Source organism: Chiloscyllium plagiosum, chromosome 14 (assembly GCF_004010195.1).
Source record: "Chiloscyllium plagiosum isolate BGI_BamShark_2017 chromosome 14, ASM401019v2, whole genome shotgun sequence".
NCBI lineage: Eukaryota > Metazoa > Chordata > Chondrichthyes > Orectolobiformes > Hemiscylliidae > Chiloscyllium > Chiloscyllium plagiosum.
The window spans coordinates 66550733-66576624 of NC_057723.1; the positions used below are offsets into that span (position 1 = coordinate 66550733).

At 41.4% G+C, this 25892-nt stretch overlaps 1 protein-coding gene across 8 annotated transcripts in view; it reads right to left on the bottom strand.

Moving 5' to 3' along the window:
- Window positions 1-25892, bottom strand: part of LOC122556778 (F-box/WD repeat-containing protein 11) — a 177038-nt gene that overhangs the window by 12724 nt on the left and 138422 nt on the right. For all 8 annotated transcript variants that reach the window (XM_043703932.1, XM_043703930.1, XM_043703936.1 and 5 more), the window contains 7 exons: window positions 17979-18116; window positions 16424-16542; window positions 13852-14101; window positions 11647-11765; window positions 8550-8660; window positions 6989-7067; window positions 3078-3267 (listed from right to left, as the gene is read on the bottom strand). In XM_043703932.1, coding sequence (XP_043559867.1) covers window positions 3106-3267; window positions 6989-7067; window positions 8550-8660; window positions 11647-11765; window positions 13852-14101; window positions 16424-16542; window positions 17979-18116 — 978 coding nt within the window. In that variant the 3' untranslated portion in view covers window positions 3078-3105. The remainder of the gene's footprint in view (window positions 1-3077; window positions 3268-6988; window positions 7068-8549; window positions 8661-11646; window positions 11766-13851; window positions 14102-16423; window positions 16543-17978; window positions 18117-25892) is intronic.

The window sequence follows — 25892 nt, forward strand, 5'->3', positions numbered from 1 at the left end:
CCTTCTGTGTGGGACTTTATCAAAAGCTTTCTGAAAGTCCAGGTACACTGCATCTACTGGATTTCCCTCATCCAACTTCATATTTACATCCTCAAAAAATTCAAGAGATTAGTCAAGCATGATTTCCCCTTCATAAATCCATGCTGACTCTGTCCTATCCTCTTACTACTATCCAGATGTGCAGTAATTTCATCCTTTATAATAGACTCCAGCATCTTTCCCACCACTGAGGTCAGACTAACTGGTCTATAATTACCTGCTTTCTCTCGCCCACCTTTCTTAAAAAGTGGTATAACATTAGCCACCCTCCAATCCTCAGGAACCGACCCCGAATCTATTGAACTCTGGAAAAGTTCTTATATCCCATGTGAATAGAGAATGTTCCACAAACCCTTGGTCAAGTTGCAGTAGTATCCTTTCATTGCCAGGTCTTGCATTCACTTCCAGTGTGTGCCCCTACAGGATTGTAAGGCTATACTGAGGGGTCTGGTATGTACATCTATATACACTAAAACACAAGTCATTTCAGGCTGCTTATATTCCAGGCTGTTTCGGGCTTTTTCATAAGTTATTATTTTCAATACTGTAGAGGGGAGAGAAGGGACAAAATTGAGAGTGCCACTATTTGAAGTTTGGAGTTAGTAGATCACATATGACAAAGCAGTAACTGAGTAGACTGGCATGTTCTAAAGAAACAAAAAGTGAAAGAACACAACAGAAAGACACCGGACACATGAGCTGATACGAGGAACAGATTACTGAACTACAGCTAGGATATGTATCTTACTGTAAGGAAGTGTCTTAATTGCTAATCTGTAATAGAGGTCTCTGATCTCTGAGAATAAGGTTAACACATGTCATGGTGGCCTTCATGTGAATTTGAGAGATTTCTGTCTAGTGAAGGTGTGGATGAAGACACGATCAGGACAATATAGCGTTCATCCGTTTTGGACCTGGACTGCCGGTCACCAGCATCGATGCAGATAGCACTCAAGAGCACGGGCAGGCCAGATCTGAGATTCAAGACCCAGAAGGTTCATTTGGTAGAACAGGAGCAGGGGGAGCGCTGTCAGAATGTGGTGTAGAAGGAGGAAGATCAGGTGATACAGATACAGTTCTTTAGGGATGGTTTCACATTTACTTTGAAAATACAGCAAATTCTGGAGGAAAGAGCATACTGTTGGCTTGAGCACGTGACATTCGGTTTCACTTGGGCTGGAGAAATATTAATATTTTATGGTGACCCATTTCCCAAAACAGCTCTCTCCTGATAAAAGATTTTAAAGAAAGAAATAAAGCGCAAGCCTGGAAACACCAAATCATGTCAGGCATATAAGCAACAAGAAATACATTACCACTCGAGAACTATGCTCCACACGCTAAACTCCATCAATAAACACACCGACTTACATTCTATCTATCTTCCCTTGAAAAAAAGGACTGGAAATGACATCACCTACCTTAAGAAACCAAGACCTATAAATAGAGAGGCGGGACATACCACCAGCGCTTCACCAGAGACTGTCTCTGATGATGTTACCTAGTATGGTGACGAAACATCTGAAAACAAACCTTCAAGCGCAGCGAATTAACTTACAGACTTAACACTAAAACAGACTAAAAGGATAAAAATCCAATACAAAATGAACTTCGATTGTTTTCAAGGGCCACCTCTCCATTTGACATTGAATTGACATCTGTTTCAGGAGGAGAGGACTGGCTGGCGCAGAAAGAGGAAACGTTACAGTAATGTATAAGATTTTTATTTTTGCAGGCTGGAGTTGAAGTGTGCTGTTGGGCAGAATAAAGAGCACCCACAGTGAATCTGAGCCATGCTGCATTGACTAGATCCTGAAGTAGCTCCTAAAGTGTTTTGTTTAGTCTTGATTGGGCACAAAATAATATCATCTGAAATAAGTCACTAAAAGTCAGGATCTTTCTGCAGCACAGAGCTCATCAAAAACCCCAAAGGTGAAAATTTGGTTTCTGTCCTAGAGTTCTCTTATTTCAGCAATTCTGCATTTAAGTCATACCAGTAATTCATTAGGAACATGTACTTATGGTGTACAGCAGCCAAGCTCACCGGGAATGCAGCTGAACAACTTAGCCAAGCTGCGAGACCTTCTGCAGGTTCTGCTAATATGGGTGAGTTGATTTCAGGTCTCTGAAGATGAGTTACACAGGTAGTCAATCATCCCTCAAAACTCAAGCAATGTATACTACTGGTTCATACTGCTTTGGGAACTTAGGGAAAGCTTATAGAATGCACTGCCTTCACTGGACAGTAAATGTAACCAAGACAGCTTCCTTTTTGGAACTCCAGGGCCTGTATTGAAACCTTAAAATCTTTCTGACAAGATATATAGCAAACATGCTTGTAAAATCAGTGAGATCCAGAACACTCTAATTTCACTTGTCTTGCTTGTCAGCATTTCTGTTCAAAGTTACTCTGCTGCAAGAAAAGCTCCAAGTTGTAATTGCACAAAGATCACAAGAGGCAGGAAGTAGAGATTTACTGCTGTGGATACACTCTTAGGGCAACTTCAAGCAGCAAGTATCCTGTACCATCCATCACTCTAATCACACAAGCTTACAATTGGTTAATCAACATCTCTCAACTGATGTTAATCTGCTCATTCACACAGTAAACTAACCCCCATGTTACTCACTGTAATTCTATCAATGTTAATGAAAATTCTCTCACACCTATTGATCCATGCCTGCATTAACTCCTCTCCTATAGCACCCTATGTTACTGACTGTATGCTTACTGATGTGATTCCAACTCCCTCACTGTCACTGGGTAACTCCTTTTCCTCAGCAGCACCTTACCGACTGTACCTCTACCTGATGTAATTCCAGATCTCCCACTGTCATTTAGGAACTCCTCTAGCACTCAGCACTCTTACTAATATCGGCCAACTCCCTCACAGTGTTGCTCAGCAATCACTCTCCACGGTAGCCCGTACACAAACAGTGTCCGGTTACAGAGCAGTACTTGATGAAGTTGGGTTCTGGTCAGCAAAAAGAGGATGTTTGGTTAACATGGATTGGTTAAAATGTGAACTCAGCAGCACCTGCTCCAGGTAGTGGCCACGTATCCCGTTATCTGGAGATGTAAGTGTATGTCCTCGATGGAGAGCGTGTTTCATTCTGGTTACTTGATGGCACATTCAGGAAATCCCAGATCAGAATGGTATCATCATGGGAACTACTGATGATCTGAAACTCATCGAACTGTAGTCGAAATACCCGGCCAGAGTGCTCCTGCAAATCAAACATTGGGACAAAGACATGTGAACGTACAGTCGCTTTCACTATTGGAATCTAAAGAGATTTCTCTCATGCAGTATGTGCCTACTTAGGGATATTGTACTGGAACAAGACTATCTTCTACTTAACATGCAACTGATATTTTGCACTTGCTACAATATGGTTGACACTTAACTGTTGTCAAGGAATATGGAACAACTTTGTCAGTGAAATCCACACCTCATGAACAAATTAACAAACAAGAAACCTTTCAAAACATTTTTATGGTGAGAACATATAGCTGAAAACATGTATTGTTGATAAAAGGCACGTTTTGTCAAAGCATTTTCTCTTGAACTCATCGGGACATTAAATTTAAACTAAACCCAGCAGTTAACTGTCATCTGCATGAATGGATATGCTCTCCATGGCACGTCTCTTCCAGAGCTCACTTGCCAACCGAGCAAGCATTCTTCTCTCATACAATATAAATGTTGGTTTTCCCCTTAAATTGGTATTTCTTCAGAAAAGTACTGATGAAAGCAAGATGAAAACTTTGGAATTTTTTTTCAGCATACTCTAGGTCTGTACTACAGAATCACTATTTGATAATGTTATTTGATAATGTAATTTGATAACAATTATGTTGCCCACATGACCTGTTTAAGGGATATAGCCTGCAAGCCTCTGGAATTTTAAATCTTACTGCACAGAAGGTGACAATGCAGATACCTGAGCTTATCTAGTTTTGCCCCTCTCTCCTGTTCTTTCCCTATCACATTGCAAATTTTCCAACTTCAACTATCTATCCAATGCCCTTTTCAAGTTACTGCTCCATTACCCTTTCAAATGATGCACTCCAGATTATAACATCACTGTTCTAACAACTCTCTGCACCAGATTCTTTTGCCCATCGCCACAAACTTGTTTCCTGTGATTATCAATGACCTCACTGAATGGCAGAGCATGGGCTGAATGGTCTACTTCAGCTCCAAAAGCTTATGGTCTTATGATTAGTGAGAAGGGTGCAAACCAGTTTGAGGTTTCTGACAGACATAGTTCTCCTAATAGGCAAAAGTGGTTACTGCAGATGCTGGAGATCAGAGTCAAGATTAGAGTGGTGCTGGAAAAGGTCCGATGAAGGGCTTTTGCCTGAAAGGTCGATTTTCCTGTTCCTCGGATGCTGCCTGACCTGCTGTGCTGTTCCAGCACCACTCTAATCTTGACATAGTTCTCCGAATGACAACCCCAAGCCTGATGTCTCCTCTGGATGGGTAAGTGAATGGGCAATAGTTTAAAGGTCGAGGGGATTGGGGTCCTGATAAAAGGGCAGACAAAGTGACACAGTGGAGTAATATGTGAAACCTCTCTGCTCAAGCATACTTGCTCAAATAATGACATGCAGCCACAGCAACCCATGTTGTAGGCAAAAAAACAGTAAGCTTCAAAACTTCCTGCTGTGCTTTTCTTGAGTAATGATGGGTTATCTACATCTTTCCAAAGCTATAGAGACTTTGGCACAAAGCAGACTGTCATCTTCCAGCCAGCAATCAATTTACTTAGAATGTTACAACACTCAAGCAACGGTTAGTCTTTAACCTGTCAACGTAGTTATTGAGAAAAAAGCAATCATAACTTTCAGCAACTCTATTTTACAAAAAGATCATTGAAAACTGTAAGCTTTTGTTTACAACTCTGAACTGCACATCCACAAAAATAAATTATCTTGACGAGTGGTGGAAGAATGGACCACGGTTAAATGGTTACTAGACATTTCCCTTTTGCTGCTGGGTTTTGAGACTTAAATTGAGCCTACACTTAAGGAATGGAAACTGCTTTGCTCAGCATTGTGTGACAGCCTTGCATGACATAGGTAGTCAGTCAAAGCCGCGATAGACATGTATCTATCAGCTGAATTTATCTCTAATTCACACATTAAACAAACAATTTTGCTCTGAACTAATAGGATGGCTATAGATGCAGAGTCAAGTAGTATGGAGCTGAAAAAGACCTGATGAAGAGCTTATTCTCAAAACGACAACTCTTCTGCTCCTCAGATGCTGTCTGACCAGCTGTGCTTTTCCAGTACCACACTTTTTGACTCTGATCTCCAGCATCTGCAATCCTCACTTTCTCCCAGCCAGAGATGCACCAAACTTGGTGCATTGGGGTACTAATCTATAACTGGATGGAGAGATATTGCTGGAGTAATGGAGAAGGACCTTTACACACATGTAACTTTATGATAACTTATTTGGATCAAGAATGGAGACACAAATGAACATGCAAAACTGTGGATTACTTATTATTTCTGTGACTTCCTTAACAACACAGCAAATTTAGAACACATAACAATACAGCGCAATACAGGCCCTTCGGCCTTCGATGTTATGCAGACTTGCAAAACTGATCTGAAGCCCATCTAACCAACTCTATTCCATTATCATCATATATTTAACCAATTACCACTTAAATGTTCTTAAAGTTGGTGAGTCTAATACTGCTGTAGACAGGGTATTCCACATTCTTACTACTCGGCGTAAATTTATACAGTGAATCCATAGAATTGCTACAGTGTGGAAACAGGCCCTTTGGCCCAACAATTCCACAATGACCCTCAGAAGAGTAACCCACCCGAGCCCATTCCCCTACCCTACTACTCTAAATTTTACCCCGACCAATGCACCTAACCTACACATCCCTGAACATTATGGGCAATGTGGTTTGGCTAATTCACCTATCCTGCACATCTTTGGATTGTGGAAGGAAACCGGGGCACCCGGAGGGAACCCACAGTCAGGCAGTAAAAGATTAAAGTACAGCCAATCCTTGCATACCCTTGTAGACATTTGTTAGCAAAGATGGGCATTAGAAATGTGCATCTCCTAACATAAACAGAGTTTTAGTCTGCTCCTAGTCATAGGGGTGCAATTAACCCCCAGTTATTATCCAACACTTGTAGACAATGAATATGAATTAACAAGATAGACTTGAGAGTCCTCTTGTAGTGCACTGGTAGTGTCCCTGCCCTGGACCAGGGAGGCCCAGGTTTAACTTCCACCTGCTTAAGAGGTGTGTAATGACATTTCTGAATAGGTTGATTCGAGAAACAGGTTAATTAAAAAAAACTTGGAAAGTTCCAGGTTGTGCTCTCATTTCTGTGGTAATGACATTAAGATCACATAAGGTCAGTACATTTAGATAAATTTATCTGGCAGCTTATTGGTCTCTTGCACTGCTTTTTGTTTTTGTTTGTAAACAGAATTCAAGTTTTCAAACAGCCTCACAGTGGTGGGGTTCAAACTCCAAATTCTCTGCTCCAGGTCTCTGGATTACGAGTTCAACATCATAAAGTACTGAACTACCTTATGTATAACTACACTGCACAATTCTGCAGTTCTTGTTCACTGCCATTGAACAGGACACCAGTCAGCCCCTTTGTGCCAGACCAATTCATGAATCATCGATCCCAATGCCTCACTCTTTCCCGAAAGCCATGAAAATCTTTCTTTACCAAGTGTCTACTAACCCCTTTTTGAAAATTATTGTTGAAGTTGCTTCCATCACCCTTTTAGGCAGTGCATTCCAGATCACTATTTACTAAATCAAACAGACACAGTTCAATCACTCTATTAAAAATTACTTTCCATTTATGAGTCAACATAGACAGTTCAGTACACCCTTTCCCACTGAAGAAATACTGTTAGACTAGCAACACTGAAGTGCAGATACATACCACCAAAGTACGTAGACATAGTGTACTTGCAGGGGCTCGAGGATCAAGAGCAGCTTGCAAGTCCCATACTTTGATTTTGCTGGAGGGAGAAAGGAAGACAAACATATACATTTTCACGTAAAATTATTATTCAGCCTGGAAAACATTGAGCTATGAAGGGTAAATTTAAACCACAATGCACTGTGGATGGCAACATTTTAATCCAGAAAACTGTGCAGGCGCATACCTACTCTTTGTACACACATCACTGGTTAAATTTTACACAGTAGCAGGGCCTGTGTGTGATGAATGTTTGCCATTATTGTAGCACAACATTAAATGTCAGCCATGGTCCCATGAGTCAAAAGGTCACAGGTCGAATACTACTCCAGAAAATCGAGGCCGATGCTTTCAGAGGCATCAGAACTTGAAAGGAACAAGATCACAACACCCCTCTTAGGTGAGTGCAAAAGATCTCATTGCACCACTACATGAGCATCAGAGCAGTTCTCCTCAGACTTCTGGACAACATTTATCCCACAATCCATGGCACCAAAACAGGTTAGCTCATCATATAGATCACTGCCATCTGTATACAATTTCAACATGAAAGATGCTAAATAAAATTTTAAGTTCTTGTTTAAGAGTTTGGTTCTGGGAAGCTTCAAGGCATACGTTACAATGCAGAAGTCCTGAAAAAGATTATATAATAGTGGGTAAGGGTTTTAAAGGGCTGTGGAAACAGGGTCCACACATAAGGATTAGTTAATTGGTATACCTCTTCTGCACAATGTGGAGAGAATATTTTGAGATTTATGTGCAATTCATGTAAAAGTGATTCTCAGAGAAATAGAGAGTTATAAAACTCCATCATAAATCCTGTCTGCTTAACTCTTTGCCATCTTTGAGTATTTGAAATAGATAGTTAAAACTATACCAAACATGATACCAAATAATTAGGTTAGAAGTTAGGAAGAATTCCTTTTGCAAGGCAGTTAAACCCAATGACTTCAAACCCTGAATTAAAAGATTTCTTATTGGCATTGCAAATACAATTCCATATCATTTTTCAGAGCTGCACAGATTTTATAGAAGAGGAGAGTAAGCCATGGATTAGAAGGAATTTGATTATATAAGCGGCAATGGAGGGCAATTTGCTAAAGTCTGCCCTTTGGTCTTTTTTGCCTTTCTCAACAGATTGAGACACCTGGGGAGAGAAGAGGAATGGTACACAAGCCTTCACTGTATCATAGCTTCCAGTTATCCTTCCTTGGGTCACTGCAGGCTGCCAATATCAGCAGATTGAGACCTTCATCTTTGGCTTTTATTCACAGAGACTGCAGCACTCTGTAGCTCCTGGCTCACATAATTCAAACATGTTAAGCCAGCAAAAAAACAGAAAGCCAAAGTTTGCAGAGGTGTTGTAGAGCAGGTAGGCAGGACCTGCATGGGTTTCCTGAGCCATTTTCCAATATTACAATATTTTAAGGTGGAGCCAGTACTGTAAGAGTTTTAGACATCCCAAAATAATGAGACACAATATAAATGCAAATCTTCAAATACTGTTCAGAGTTATACGCACCCATCGTAAGCTCCACTCACAATCCTCTTGTTGTCAAATCGAATGCATCGTACTAATTCCTCGTGGCCTTCTAAAACCCTCAGACAGGCACCACATTCTATGTCCCACAACCTGTAAGAAGGAGTGCCAACATGATAGACATTTGCTATATTCAGTTGATGCTTCAATTATATCAGTAAATGGATGTGCTCCTCTAAATACTAGTGTCATCGTAAGGTGAGAGGCGTCAGTCGTGGTGAAGAGAATTCTTCCCTGTTTGGGAATCACCTGTCCTCAGTACCTACCTCTCACCGAGTGATCTACAGGATATGTTCCCAACATCATATGACCCTCTCCACAATCATTAGTCTAGGCAGCCAGCTCATAGCAAGCATGACTTCCTACAGAGCCTGCTCAGTGATACCAGGACAGCAGCCAAGCTGTGAAAGACTCAAGCCATTTCACAAAAATAAAACTGGCATTTGTACAAGGTCAAACCTAATGGTAACCTTTCACATGAAAAAGTAAAGAACAGGATGAACAAATGAACCGTAAGTTCTCTTACTTACAGGTATCCATTTGTAGAGTTCTCTCTCATTTGGTGTAAATTTATGCCCATTAGGAACAAGAGGATTACCAGATTGGAAACAAAAGATCAAAGTCCATCTCATTCTCCTTTCACAATCTGACTAACTGCATGAGTCAGAGATGTACAGCATGGAAACAGACCCTACGGTCCAACCTGTCCATGCCAACCAGATATCCCAACCCAATCTAGTCCCACCGGCCAGCACCCAGCCCATTTCCCTCCAAACCCTTGCTATTCATATACCCACCCAAATGCCTCCTAAATGTTGCAAATGTACCAGCCTCCACCACATCCTCTGGCAGCTCATTCCATACATGTATCACCCTCTGCGTGAAACAGTTGCCCCTTAAGTCTCTTTTATATCTTTCCCCTCTCACCCTAAGCCTATGCCCTCTAGTTCTGGACTCCCCGATCCCAGGGAAAAGACTTTGTCTATTTATCCTATACATGCCCCTCAATTTTGTAAACTTCTATAAGGTCACCCCTCAGCCTCAGACACTCCAGAGAAAACAGCCCCACCCTGTTCAGCCTCTCCCTATAGCTCAAATCCTCCAACCCTGGCAGCATCCTTGTAAACCTTTTCTGAACCCTTTCAAGTTTCACAACATCTTTCTGATAGGAAGGAGACCAGAATTGCACGCAATATTCCAACAGTGGCCTAACCAATGTCCTGTACAGCCACAACATGACCTCCCAACTCCTGTACTCAATACTCTGACCAATAAAGGAAAGATTTATGTAAATGACAAAAAGTGGAGCACCCAGCACCAATCCTCGTGGCACTCCAGTGGTCACAGGCCTCCAGTCTGAAAAACAACCCTCCACCACCACCATCTGTCTTCTACCTTTGAGCCAGTTCTGTATCCAAGTGGTTAGTTCTCCCTGTATTCCATGAGATCTAACCTTGCTAATCAGTCTTCCATGGGGAACCTTGTTGAACGCCTTACTGAAGTCCATATAATTAATTAGCCTGCGATCACTTGAACAGGATGTGAGGAAAACTTTAATGATGGGAAGTTTCAGGAATAGGAGGTCCAAAGACAATTGTTCTTCCCAATTACATTATACCTAACCACATCCCATTTTAAACTACTCAGTAAACAAAATGTTATTTTCTGAAAGAAATTTAATATGCATTGATTCATTCAGCTTTCACCATCTTCTTAGGGAATTGATTTTCAATTGAAAACTCATTTACTGAAATAACTTCTCTGCAAATTCAAATTACCTCTCAAAATCCAACCAAGGTCCTAGGAGATGGTGATTTGGTGATAATACCACTGGATTAGGAATCCGGAACTTTAGGCTAATATTTTGTGGACATGGGTCCAAGTTTCATCATGGCATTTAGTGAAAGTCGAATTCAGTAAAAAATAAAATACCAGGATTAAAGGCTATTCTAAAACCACATAACCACTGTTGAATGTCATTAAAGCCCATCTGGTTCACTAATGTCCGACAGAAGAGGAAATGTGTAATCCAGACCTGGTCTGATCTACATGCAACTTCACACCCACAGTAATGCAGCTGACGCTTAAATGGCCCAGCTAGATTAGTTGAAAAGCAATTAGGAATGCAATAATGCCTACATCTCATGAATAAATAAAATGTATATTTCTAATGTCTTAGATAAGCTGGGGCAAATCAACATAATCTACATTATTTTACTATGTTCAAAATTGCAATAAATTCTCGATGTGCTTTTTAAAACTATTTTCAAGCAACCTATTCAGACATGTATGATACACCCATCTGTCTTTAAGGTCTGGCTCAGATGGAGGGAAACTATCATCATGCCACGAAAACCTCTTATTTAAACTTCTCTCTGCTTTGGCATGCCCAATTTACAGAATCACACATGATCAAATCACTTGTCCTTCAAGCACAGTAATTCTCCAAGAACCCATTGAATATTCTCCACTGCTCTTGCTCACCATCCCTTGAGCACAGCTGTCACACTGGATTGTGCATGCTGAGTCAAAGTGGAACAGATTGAACAGAGGTTAAGGCTCTTGACGATTAACCAACAAACTGGTGTAGATGCCAGGGAGGGGACAGCAGTTGGCTTACCAATAACACCATTGTCAAAATTAACAGGCTGTCGACACTCAGTTTCTATGCTTGCAAATAAAACATGATCACTTCTAATAAGGCACCAGGGAATACAATGTAATCGCAGTACTAATTTCAGTGGACAGAAAGGATAGGCAGACTGAATTAGGTTCTTAAGTACTTGTTTTAACACAGTGCAGACCTACAAGAAACATAACATAATGGTAAATTAGTGTTATGGATGTTAGATCAAGTCTGTCTGAATAGAGTGGCAAGCACATTTGGTGCACGATAAATGGCTATATCTTCTGCAGTATAGTGACACATAGCAAGAGGATGCATTGTGGCCCACTTTGCCTCTGCCACCTCTTTAGGGGTTATCTAATTGGTTCCACAGCTCTGCTGCGTGCCTCAAGCTTTGTAATTGGTTAATCATTGCATATACACAGTCAGAGATTCAGCAGGTCAAGACTCTACCTGATGGTATTGTCAGAGGAACCACTGACAACCAGTCGGTCCCGATACTGAAGGCATGCTATTCCTCGCTTATGGCCATTCAGGGTACGCACAAATTCACAAGTGCTTGTGCTCCACACCTGCAAGGATAAACACAAAAGATGCATCATGCCCTGATAAAGGCAATGAAAAACAAAAAACAATCTCCGCTTTCAGCCACAACCTCATAGGGACTCAAAACAATCTCCAGCTTCTGAAGATGAAGACAAATGGAGAAAACATATCACTATTCAGAAAAACAGCTTGTAAAAAGCACTGGCGAGGGCGAGCAAGCAAGCGAGAACGAACGCCCAGCACAGGCCTCCAGTCCTCATCACAATCCAGTGACTCCTACTGGAAAGGTCTGGAGATTGCCAGTGACATCCTATACCATAAGACAATCTGCCAATACACTGCGCTATTTGTCAAAGTATAACCATTTGGGCACATGACAAAAGGCCAGTCACACAAAGTCATTTTATCAGAATCGTTATGGTGGAGGAGGGAGGCCATTCAGCCCCTATATCTGCACTGGCTCTGAGTACTAACTTGGTGTCAATCTCCTGTCTTCTTCCCTTAAATAATCATCCAAGTTCAGAGTTAAATAGAAAGAAACAACACCAATTAAACCTGCCTCAATCACACTTTCAGGAGGTGGAGAAATTGACTTTTTGAACGTAACCCTTCTTCAGTCCTGAAGAAAGCTTACACCTGAAATGTCAACTTCTCCACCACTTGATGCTGCCTGGCTTGCTGTGGTCTTCCAGCCTCTTGCCTGTCTATTTCAGATTCCAGCATCTGCACATTTTTGTGTCTCCATCATACTTCCAGGCAGTGTAGTCAGGACCCTGGCCACTAGCTGAGTGAAAATGCATGTTCTACCTCACATTTGCAGAGAATATCAGAACACTTGGGCAAAAGGGAAAGGAACACAGAAAACTAGAGAACTATGTCACAAAACCATGGAAAACTGGGGAGCTCACAGCATTAAGTATATAATGAATACTGAACACGTGATCAGAATCTAAATATCTTGCCACTTTAGAGCTCAAACATGAGAGATTAAGGAAAAACTGAAAACACAAAAATGATGATGCTGGAAGTTACCAACAGCTCATCAAGAATTAAAAAGGAAATATTTCAAGGAGAAAATTTTTTTTATTGCATCTTCGATTGAATGTTCACTACCTCCAGCACTTCAGTGCCTGGTCAGTGGCAGCAGTTGTGCACCATTGACAAGACATTGAAACCACTCACCAAATACATTCCAAGCCTGTGACCTCTGTCTCCCAAGTAACTTCTGACTGTTGCTGGCTCAAAACTTGAACTCTCTCCTAAACAACACTGTGGGTATACCTACACCATAAGGACTACAACAATTCAAGATGACACCTCACTGCCACCTTCTCAAGGGCAATTCAGGGTGGGCAACAATGACTGGTTTGGACAGCACTACTCACACCCTGTGAAAGAATAGTAGAAAGAAACAACTTGCTGCAGCAAATTGATCCAGTTGAGAAGTCTAAACTGCTAAATGGGTTTCCAGGGCAGGAAAGGATAGATTCAAGCGTCATGCGGCTCGGCCCCTGATCAGAGTTTGATTGATCAGGCAAGCATCAGACACATTGCTGTACAACCTAGAGTGGGTCGGAAGATTCAAATCTTGTCTTGCTAAATTAATGTCGACAAGGGCAATTTCAGAAGTCCTGGCAGCGTTTATGCGCACCAGGTCTGACAGTCCAAGAGAGAATATAATCAAAGAGAAACTTTGGGATAAAAATATAACATTATAAAATTATGATGATCCAGTCTTCCTTTCATGAAAGACTGCAGCTATTTAAAACATTAACATTAGTCATGCAGTTCCTTATACACAAAAGCAGTGATGCAGCAAACATGATATAGGAAACAAAAGCAAAAACTGCAGATGTTGGAAATTTGAAACAAGATCAAAAGGTGTGGAAACACAGGAAGTCAGGCCGAATTGCTGGAGGAAACAGTTGATGTAAAGGGTGTAGATCCTCTGCCTGTGCTAGAAAAAAAGAAGCCCATAAATTCTCCAAGCTGCCAGGGAATGGTGGAAACAGAGACAACAGAGCAGAGACTCTCATTCAGGAGAGATACAGGCACACAAGCGAGAATGAAATTGAGACAGGGTGGGGAGGATAAGAGAACATTTAAACTCACTTTAATAGTCCGGTCCCCTGATGCTGACACAATGTATTTGTCATCAAAGTCTACCACATTGACCGCTGCCCGATGGCCAACTAACACCCTCCTCAGAGTGATGTCAGTCGGCGAGGCCATGTCCCATACAGCTATAGATCTGTCCTTGGAACATGTGACCATCAGTCCATTACTGAAACGAAGATGCAACACTGCCTCATTGTGATGAATTAGTGTGTTCAAGACCTCTGCTGTATTAACATCCCAGACCCTAGGAAAGAAACAAATTCCGTTCGGTTACTGTCTCCAAATAATTTTACAATGGGCATATCCCATAACATTACTCTGGATGAAGAAAAGTCTAACTGCAAAAAATAAACATGAGAGGGCCTTTTCCTCTGCCCTGTAGAAAGTCCCTTCTGTTACAGTAGTGCAATGTTGCACGAAGAGAACCTGATCTGTTACACTGTTCATATCAATGGCTGGTTTTCATGTAGTAATCAAGTCCATAAGCATCCACAGTATGGTCTACCATAGAAGAGGCAGAGTCATCATATGTCGCAGTACATTTGCTCTAATTATTATTATTGATGGGGAATTGAACCGTGTGCACCAACTATTTCAATACCCTAGTCATAGGACCCTTGCTGTGGTTCAAATCCCACTCCAGGACTCTAGTTGCTCACTTTGGTGAATATCCTAGTGAAGTACTAGAGAAATGTTGCAGGGTTTGCCATCATTTGGATGAGATGCCAATTGCAAGAGCTCGGATGGACATAAAGCCTTTGCAAAGAAAAGGAGGAAGCTCTCCTGGCAGACTGGCTAACAGCAATTCTTGAACAAAAAACCCCAGAAATCAGAACCAGCAACAGAAATTGCCAGAAAGAAATTCAGCAGGTTAAGCAGTATAGTTAACCCTTCAGGTCCAGTGACCCTTCTTCAGAAATTCTGAAGGATCACTGGACTCAAAACATTAACTCTGCTTTCTCCCCACGGATGATACCAAAACCTGCAGAGTTTTCCAAGCAGTTTGTTTTTGGCACGACTTCAACCTTCAGTTACAACAGTGCATCAACTGGTCATTCATTTCATTTGTTGCCTGGGAATCTTGGTGGGCAGAAGGAGGACACTACTCTTCATCTCACTCAGCTACGATCCTGGGGAGAGCTAAATGGCCACTTATAAAAGAGATGATAGTCAACCTGTGCTTCAGCAGGAACAAAGGGCTAAGGCACCCACCCTGAGGTGGTTGTAACAGTTCTCAAGGCGTTTTGGGAAAAAAAAGCAGCAGGGTTCAGGCTCTCAACCAACATGATGCAAACAAATTATTTGATTATTTATTTCAATCAACCATGATTATATATCTAAACTATGGGAAGATGGTGATGCAGCAGTAATGTTCCTAGACTAATACAGGGGACCTTGGCTAATTATTACTAGGGGGTTATGTGTTCAAATCCCACCAGGACAGCTGGTAGAATTTAAAGTCAATAAATAATCTGGCATTGAATGCCAGTCTCAGAAATGCCATCCATGAAACTCCGTAATTGTTATAAAAACCCATCCGGCTCATTACTGCTCTTCAGAGAAAAGAATTTGCCATCCTTATCCAGTTTGGCCTACAAGTAACTCAACACTCAAAGTAACATGGGTGATTCTTAACTGCTGTCTAAAATGGATGAGCAAACCATGAGCTTTAGGGCAATTAGAGACAGGTAACAAATGCCAGACATGCTAGTGACAAAAACATCCCTAGAAAAGAGATTTTTTAAAAATCGATCACAAAACATTTTGGAATACCCTGAAGTCATGCCTGGTCCAACAGGAGATAAATTCTGCCTCTCTCTTTTACAATTAAATAGTTTGTTGGGCGATGGCGAGAATGGGATAATAAAGGAGAAGCATTCACCGTTCGTGGACAGAACAACCTTTATTATCGGAATGAGACGGGCAGAGAGTATTTTGTTCACGTAACAGAGTTCGGATAATGGATCGTTCAGATAATGGATAGCGTTTTTACAGGACCTTGAGATCTTGTTCGGATAATCCAAAATTTGGATAATTGATGTTCGGATAATCGAGATTGTTCTGTAATCTCCTGATAGTTGATAAATCACCTCAGCATGTACAGGGAGCAAATATCGAAGTCAAATAGAGTCATAGAGATGTACAGCATGGAAACAGACCTTTCGGTCCAACCCTATTCATATACCCATCCAAATGCCTCTTAAATGTTACAATTGTACCAGTCTCCACCACATCCTCTGGCAGCTCATTCCAAACACGTATCACCCTCTGCGTGAAAAAGTTGCCCCTTAGGTCACTTTTATATCTTTCCCCTCTCACCCTAAACCTATGCCCTCTACCGCTGGACTCCCTGACCCCAGGAAAAAGACTGTGTCTATTTACCCTATCTATGTCCCTCATAATTTTGTAAACCTCTATAAAGTCACCCCTCAGCCTCCGACGATCCAGGGAAAACAGCCCCAGCCTGTTCAGCCTCCCCCTGTAGCTCAAATCCTCCAACCTTGGCAATATATTGCTAAATCCAGATAGTGCAGCCCTAATAGGCTGGTGTACTGCTGCACCTCACCTTACTGTAGAGTCTGAAGACCCAGTAACAATGACATGCTCATCATATTGAAGACACAGCACAGAGCCTGTGTGTCCAGTCAGTATCTTCAAACACTCCAGTGATTGTTTGTCCCAAATCTGTAGCAAATAAAACCAGACAAATCAAAACAGATCCTGGTTTCGATGTAAAAACCGTAAGAACTGTAGCTGAAGTTCTGAAGGGTCACCAGACCCGAAACATTAACTGATTTCTCTCCACAGATGCTGCCAGACCTGAAATGTTCCAGCAATTTCTGTTTTTGTTTCGGTTTTTGATTTTTTCTTTTCCCAATCCTTCTTGCCTTAACAGCAGCACATAAACTGTTTCTATAGTCACTACTATGAGGAGAGAAAAATAATTATTGATCAAAATGTTTTAATGAAGCCATCTAAAATTGCATCAAACTGATCGTATCGGAGGTGAATCAGAGTTTAATATTGTCCTCATAATCCATCAGCTCCTCTGCTGACTGAAAGAATTGATTCCTGATTTAACTAATCCAAGCTAGGTTGCTGTAGTGTATTTCACAAGGGAAAGATTGACTATGGCCTGCTGTTCCTGATCACTGTCGAGCAACCCTTAAGCGTAGATTTGGGTTCCTCCTTGGTTTCCAGAGTCTCCCAGGAAGAAAAGCTAATCCTCTGGGAACTCTTGTGGGCAATCAGGGAGAAATATCACGGGGACATTTCAACCTGAACTGCTCTAAACAGTAGGTCCACACAAACCCAGGAGTCCCACACATAAGTTTAAAGATAAAGCTGAGGGCTGATGCACTTTGTGAACAAAGCATAAGAATCAGCATGTCATGAAATCAACAGCAGGATCGATTCAGCAGGTCTTGAAATGAAACTTTTCAAATTTGATAGAGTTGGAGATTGCAACTATTCTTTGGCATAGTCAGCATAGCACTATCTAGCATTCTTGTAAAGCTCCAAGTTAGAAGCTAACTTGTCCATCATAAAGCTGCTAATCCCTTCATAATAGAGCATATATCCCTCAATCCCATTCTAGAGACTCCTGCCTTGGTATAAAAGTTAACTTGGTAGAAGTGGGTACTGCAGAGGGTGGAGATTAGAGTCAAGATTAGAGTGGTGCTGGAAAAGCACAGCAGGTCAGGCAGCATCAGAGGAGCAGGAAAATTGACGTTTTAGGCAAAAGCCCTTCATCAGGAATGATTCAGTCAGTCAATTTTACAGTTCATATCAATTGGACTGATAATAAACGCAAATTCAACTACCTTGACAAAGCAGGCAGCTGAACATGGAGTGAGCAACTCAAGCGAGATTAAAATACTAGAAAAGGCTGAGTATTCATAGCAGTATTTTGCAGGGGAAATAAAAACATACTGAATATTAATATTTATACATAAAGTGCTGGAAAGACTCAGCAGGTCAGGCAGCATCTGCTAAGAAAGAAACAAGGCTACCGTTTCCAGTTCAACATAATTTTTCAGAACTGGCAATGTATGTGCTAGTTTTATTTGTAGAAGTTGCCATTTTGCCAGACAACAGAACACATTGATGAAAATACTCACTTTGATAGAGTTATCTCTCAGACCACTGATTATTTTCTCATCATCGTACTGCAGACAGTAAACTCCTTTGCTATTTTCTGACCGACACTGGATTCTCTGTAGGTTGTGCCTCCCACACCTCCAGTTCGATTCTATGGTCTGTGGGAAGACAAAGTGTGAACAAAGTCAGCACAAAGTGCCATGGACACATATTGTAAAAGCACTGGCTATCATGACAAAACTGGAGAAAACAGTGGCTGTCATGATTTATAATAGTTGGCAAGTTGGATTTAAAACAATCCATTCTTAGGTCTGGATAAATTAATTGCTTCACTGTCAATAATAACCTTACATACAACTGGACACATAATTACATTGGCAATTGAAGATATGCTCAAATCAGATATTCACCATTTGTGCCGATGCTGCTTCAGAAGTTAATTTTTTAAAGATCAAGACTAGCCGCTTGAAATGAGAAAGTGTGCTTAACAGATTGGAGAATAATTATTCTGGCTGCTTATCTATGGAAGTGAAAATTGGCAGGAAAAAGGCAGCGCCAAGATATTAACGCCCAACTTCACAAGTTGCAGGTTTCAAAAGCACAATCACACACATAAAAGTAATCCCATGGCACGTCATAAACCTTGTTATTCCAGTTCAGACTTGTTTGGAGATCCGAAGTCTGAACCTGAAATTTGTACCACCCATCTTAATTTTATACCAAGGAGGTCTGAAAAAGTTTGCTTGATGCAATAGTTCGGTCTAACTTGTGCAAGAAATAAATATGTCCCCAAAAGGAGTTGTCTTTAAATCTTTGGTACATTCCTTCCTTCAATTATTACATTTTCAGCATCTTCTATCATCTTGCTCTTGAGAAGAAATCCATTAAATTTAGTCAGAATATTTTGGTCCAAAGGTGTGGAGGTTTATTCCTTTTAGAACAGACAATGAGAACCTTGCCTGAACTTCTTAATGCTTAACACCATAACGGGTTGGCAAGTATCATTTGGCTGCTATGTATACCCAATACCAAGAAAACAAGATCCTGCTCATGGGAGAAACAGCTTCATTGTGGAGAAGGATTATATTTTGCCACAAACAGAACAAGACAGATCAGAAGTGCCAAACTTTAATATCTGCATGTAGCTGAAGTTCTATGGATGGTGGCATTCTGTCACCTCAACTCACAACCACATTGCACCTGCAACTCAAAATTGCAGAGTTTTCAATAACGGCTGCATCTCTGATTGCATTGCTAAGCATTGCTCTTAGGAAAGCAATTCCCCACTCCCACCATATATTTCAGCAATGTTTCAACATGCCCCAATCATCAATTCCTCAACATCACAGGCAGTGGTAAGCAATTTGGGTTATCATGGTTTTAATTAGCACTAATCCAAAGTCCCCATTGTGGCCAGCTTCAACTTTGAAAGAGACAGAAAACAGATTGAAAGTGGGGCAGCTGGATGCTACTGACATGCTAGGCTTATTGGTTCATGGAAGCAGAACGATCCACACTGCACCCACCAAACAAATCACAACATGTCCATTGTAAGGGCCACAGTCTGCAGCAGTTTATGGAACAACTTGGCATTAATTTACCTTTGCCTTGAAGCTTAATATGACCCAGCTACCCAACACTACACATGCCAAAAATCTCAAAATCCAACATTAGATGTAATTTTATGAATAATTCTATACTTATTCCTATGCGAGTATTGCCAGCTGGACAGAAATTGTGCATGTAGGGTGAAACCACGACTATCAGGTGATGGAAAGAAAGCCAACTATGCCAAACTTTGTTTATGTTTGAAGTAAAATTAAATTCTACCCATTTTTGGCATCGAGTCAGGTCCCTCTTTTCCTGTTAAGTTGGACAGTGCCTCCCTTCTGACACTTTCACTGGGAAAAGGGAGTATCTGTTCCTGGAGTGAGGGTCAGTACCGCACTGTCTCTATACACTGGGGACTGCGAGCGCCTGGCCCTGTGTGTCGGTCAGTACCACACTGTCTCTACACACTGGGGTCACTGATCACCTGGTCCTGGAGTAAGGGTCAGTACTACACTGTCTCTATACACTGGGGTCAGTGAGCACCTGGATTGTGTCGGTCAGTGCCACACTGTCTCTATACACTGGAGACAGTGAGCGCCTGGTCCTGGAGTGGGGCTCAGTACTACACGGTCTCTACACAATGGGGACAGTGAGTGCCTGGTCCTGATGTGTCAGTCAAAACCACAATGTTTCTTATACACTGGGGACAGTGAGCGCCTGGTCCTGGAGTGACGCTCAGTACCACACAGTCTCTATACATTGGGGACAGTGAGGCTCAGTACTACACTGCCTCTATACACTGGGAACTGCGAGCGCCTGGCCCTGGAGTGAGGGTCAGTACCACACTGTCTCTATACACTGAGGTCATTGAGCACCTGGACCTATTCTGTCGGTCAGTACCACACTGCCTCTATACACTGGAGACAGTGAGCGCCTGGCCCTGGAGTGAGGCTCAGTACCACACGGTCTTTATACATTGGGGACAGTGAGGCTCAGTACTACACTGCCTCTATACGCTGGGGACAGTGAGCGCCTAGTCCTGATGTGTCAGTCAATGTTCTCTACACACTGGGGACAGTGAGCACCTGGTTCTGGTCTATCAGCCAGCACCATAATGTCTCTATACACTGGGGAAAGGGAACATCTGGTCTTCGTATGTCAGCCAGTACACACTATTCATTGTGGGGAAAGGGAGTACCTGGTCTGTGTGTCATGACCACATCATATGGTCTATGTGCACTGAGTCATTAGCCAAATCTATGCAGTTAAAGTCTGGCCTCCTATAATTATTCCATGAAGCTCTGCCCCATAAACTGCATGTACAGTTGAGAAGTCAGTGTGCAAAGGTCTGTGCAAATCTAGCTTTGTTGTTGATCAAAACAAGAATATCATAAATAGGAGTAGACAATTTGACCCAGTGATTCTGTCCTACCATTCAATTGATCGACGTTTGAGTTTGGGCTTCAACCCTACTTTCCTGCTCTTTCCCATATCCCATGATGCTCAGAAACCAACAATTGGTCTTTCCTAGCCTCCCAGGTATTCAATGATGAGGCATGCAAAGCCCTCTGGCACAGAGATTTCCAGAGACTCGATCATCTGAGTGAAGAAATTTCTCTTCGTCCTAGTCTTAAATTTTAGACATTTGATCATGAAACTATGCCCCTGGTCCCAGGTTCCACAGGATGAGGAACCACAATCTTCAAGTTTGGTGCTGATGTGAGGAGGCTTTGAGGAATCAGTCAAGGTTGAAAATTTTTAAGTCCACTCTTCCAATTCTAGGAGTACTGTGGCCACCTCTGCTGGTTCAGTCCTCCTGTGGGAGAGAACATATCTCGTGTTGTTGACAGAAGAGTCCAGGACATTTGTTGTAAGATGAATACAACTTTGTGCTTGAACAGTTTATATGACAGTTCTCCCACTTTCGGCTCAAACCCCTCAATGTTAGGATCCCCTCCCATTTATTCAACAAGTCCTTCGAGTCACAGAATCAATCGATCTTGTGGCCACTACTTTGGTGCCATACTACAGACAGCAGATTCTAGTGTCGAGCTTGATGCCGAACCATAGTATCCCTACAATGTGGAAGCAAGTCATTCAATCCATCAAATCTGCACCAACCCTCCAAAAAGCATCTTATGTAAACCCATCATTCTACCCCATTCCCATAACCCTGCATTTCCAATGATTAATCCACCAAGCCTGCACAGCCCTGGACACCATGGACAATTTTAGCAAGGTCAATCCACCTGCCCTGCACATATCTCCACTGTGGGAGGAGACCCATTAACACACAGAGACAATGTCTGTGTGGAGTCTGTACTGTCGCCAGAGGCTGGAATCGAACCCAGGTCCCTTGCGCGATGAGGCAACAATGCTAACTAATGAGCCACTGCCAGCCATTGGATGATTTGGTCAGTTGTCTGAACTGACTTTTTTTGTGGCAGTTTAATACAACTGAGTAGCTTGCCAGACCTTCTCCAAAGTCAGTTGTGAGCCAGTCATACTGGAGTCACATATTAGCCAGATTGGGCAAGGATGGTAGATTATCCTCCCTGAACTGAGCCCAATGGATTTATATAACAATTCAGTAGTTTCACAACCATCTTCAATAAGATCAGTTTTTCATGCGTAAAGTAATTGAATTCAAACACGCTCAGCCGCTATGGTGGGATTTAAAGTCTTGTCTCTGGAGTACCAGCCACTAAAGCTACCAATATAATAGCCCAATACTACTAATTTCCCTGAATGGGAAAGCAGCAAGAATGGACGGAGTGTAGAGCTAGTTAAAGAACCCGGAGAGGCAAGGTGATTTAAGGGTCTAAACAAAGATGAGAGCGTTTAAAACCAAACAAGAATTGATTTGGTGCAAACTCTGATACTGGAAGTAGTATTTTGAATGCAAGTTTATGGAAGACAATGGAAGGCTGGTAACAAGCAAACAATGAACATAGGGATGAGGGATAAGACGCCCAAAAGGAATACTAGTTCCTTACCCACTACAACACATTCCAAGGATTGAGACTGTTGAGTCTAATTATAGAATTTTACAGTAGAAGGCAGCCATTTGATCCATGATATTTCTACCGGCTGCTGAAAGAGCTACCCAGCTAATCTCCATAGCCCCCTAACTTCATCACTTTCAAACATATATACAGCTTTCCTTTGGAAGCGCATTCCAAATCCTAACAACTGAGTAAAAATATTTGTCCTCATCCCTCTCTTGCTGACAATCCTGAAATTGTTGGTATGTCAGTAACTAGGAGAATCAAGTGGAAACAGAACATCCTTCTTTACCTTGTCAAAATTGTTTATAATTTTGAACACCTCAGTAAGGTCACCTCAATCTTCTCTGATGTCACATACCGTGCAGAGTACAAAACACACTCATTCTCAAGAGATACATAATTAGCACATGATTACTGTTTGACAGAGGGATAATCTTCACAGTTGCTACTTCCATTGTTAGTGAACCTAAAATCAAATTTCTGGACAGTGGACAGACCAACCATAAACCAGATAGTCCAGTGAAATCAGACAAATGACTACCCTTCCCCTCCCATTTATTCAACAAGTCCTTCGAGTCACAGAATCAATCGATCTTGTGGCCACTACTTTGGTGCCATACTACAGACAGCAGTATGTGATTGACTATTCTCCACTGGAAAATGAGCTTGGCACAGCCAAGATATTTTACAGTCTTACTGAAACAAAGCAAGATCTTCAAGGTGAGTTTGAATTAAGGACTGGTTCTTGGGCCAGTCAAATCATTTGCGATTTGGAATTGCAAGGAGAACAGCACGATCTAAAATGTACTGGGGATGGTAAATCAGTGAATGGAACTCAGAGTTCTCTGGGGTCCATGATATAAAATTGACTGCTCCAAGTAGCCATGGGTAGGCCATCACAAAGTCCCAGACTTAATTTCTGATCTAGATTCCAACGCCAGGACAGGAGCTCATATACAATGATTCAGTCTCATTTTAGAGTGCAGAAATGGGGAGAAAACGAGCAAAAAGCAAAACCAGCCAGGACTTTGTCATACTCCAGTCTATGACACTGAACAAGCTGATGGTCAAACTGATCAAGAATTGTAGTGATCAAATAGCTGATTCACAGTCACTGTCCATGTCTAGTTAGGAAGATACCTGAGGGTTGCTGCCTTCAAGCTTTGGCAAAGTCCAAATTTTCATATCAATGGGGGTGATCATTGGAAGAGTGTGAAAAACATTACTACAGACAAAAGAACAAAGAAAGAGAGAATGCAAACTGTAAATGTGAGGTGCATTAAAGGGACTGAGACCAGGGACAGCTCTTATCAAGGTGGAGGCGTTGCAAGCTCCTGACACATTTTACATTGTTCTGGCTGTAATCAACATGATGGTAATTCTGTGACAATGTAGTTTGCTTCTAGATTAACCCATGTTTAATTGGCATACATCAGTCAGGAATCTAAACATTTTATAATAAGCAATAATGTTGTTATTACGTATGATGCAATAACCTTCACTACAGATTAAAAAGGTGTGTGAAGTAGTCATGTGTTAAAAATGGTTGCGTGCTATAATTTGGTCAAAAATCATTTTGTTTACCAATTGCATACTCAAAGTGATGTACTGCAGATGTGAAACAAAGGCCATAGATAACATTGCAACTTTGAAGGGGTGCCCCATCCTGGCGATTTCTCAGGAAAAAAATTAGGAATTTGGGAAGCAGAATCAGTCAAGAACTTCCAATTGATGGCTCTTGAGATATCAGAAGAGTGAGCTATCAAATGTGATTGATGTAAAAGCCTTTGTAAATAAACAACAAAGAACAGTCAGATTATTAATCAAGAAAACTTTGTAAAATCATTAAACCTATCAGCTAATAACTCAATATACGTACAATCATGTTTTACAGGCTGCATTTACCTGCAAAGCTCTCAGGCACAGCACATCTAATGTAAGCCACCTCATTAAAGTGAGACAACTGCCCAACACACACACACACACACAAAGGTATGAAAAAGACACTATGTAAACAATGAGGAAAAGGGCTTCAATTTCAACACTAATGCCACCCTCCCTGAACTCTTATCAACACCTTGTGACAGGTCAATGCAAAATACAATACTGTGGTTGCTGACGACCTGAAAGAAAAACAGTGGCGGAGAAACTCAGCAACTCTGGCATCTATGGAAAGTGAAACAGGTAACATTTTGAAGTCCTCTTTCAGATTCATTTTATTTTGTATGCTGTTACTAGAATAAATTGACTGAGAAAAACCTGCATCAGAACAAGAGCAAGTGGTCTAAGCGACCTTTAGCTCATCCCCACGTCATGAGCTGATATAACTATACCAGCAACCTTTTCTGAAAAATATCCTAGTCCAAGCTGTCGGTTTGCTAGCTGTTCAGAGATTCAGACTGACAGTCTCTGACTGAGCCCCAGAGACAGTTAAGAGTCTACATTTCACTTGAGTGTGGGGAAATCAATTTTACTATATTCAGCATGTTATTGATTGTGCTGTGCAGTAAAACGAAAAAAAAAACAAAAACTTGCGTAAGTATCTGGTTTAGCAAATAGGTTTTTGTATCCCCATTTTCCTCATGCACCCAAAGCAGGCTGTTCCAAATACCACTGACTGTTCTTTGACCCCCCCCCAATACACCTATTTTAAAAGAACTTGACAATAATAGCTTATTGAATGAATAACTTAGTTCCTGAACATAGGAGCTGATTTATCAGCAAACAGGGAGACGCAGGTGCACATTTCAATCTCATGACTGGATGTAATTCTATTTAGCCATCATTTGGTCTCAAGCATTGTAGGAAATTGCATAAAGTTTTGCGCAACCAAAAAAATCTCTCTGCACTGTAAATTAACAGTAATGGGAAGAAAGCCCGCATTTCACAAAGGAGGAGAGGCATTTTTTTCGTCAAGCTGAATTTAGATTGGCAAAGGAGAGAACACAGATGTTACAACAAAGAAATAACATTAGTTTAGGTTAAACGAATCAATCCTGGGTGGGCAGGATTGAAAGGGATGGATCAAAACCACTAAAACCTCAGACATCTTTCAAGATTCAGTTTTTTTTTGCAACAAGTTTATTGCATACCCAAGGACTCAAAAGGTACAAAACATGCCTTGCAATATAGGCCCTGAACTCTTCCATTATTTAATCGTTCAGGAAGAGGAAACAAATACCTTTATTATCCTATCGTGCATAAACTATCTACAAACACTCACCATAAATACAAAGATTATAGACGTTTACCAATAATTTCATGTATTTAACAAAACCTTCAGCTCAATAAACTGGTGGTAAAAGCAGTTGTTACACTTCGCAGGACAGGAGCTGTACATGAACAAGGTGCAAGAGTACAGCATTCATCCGCCCA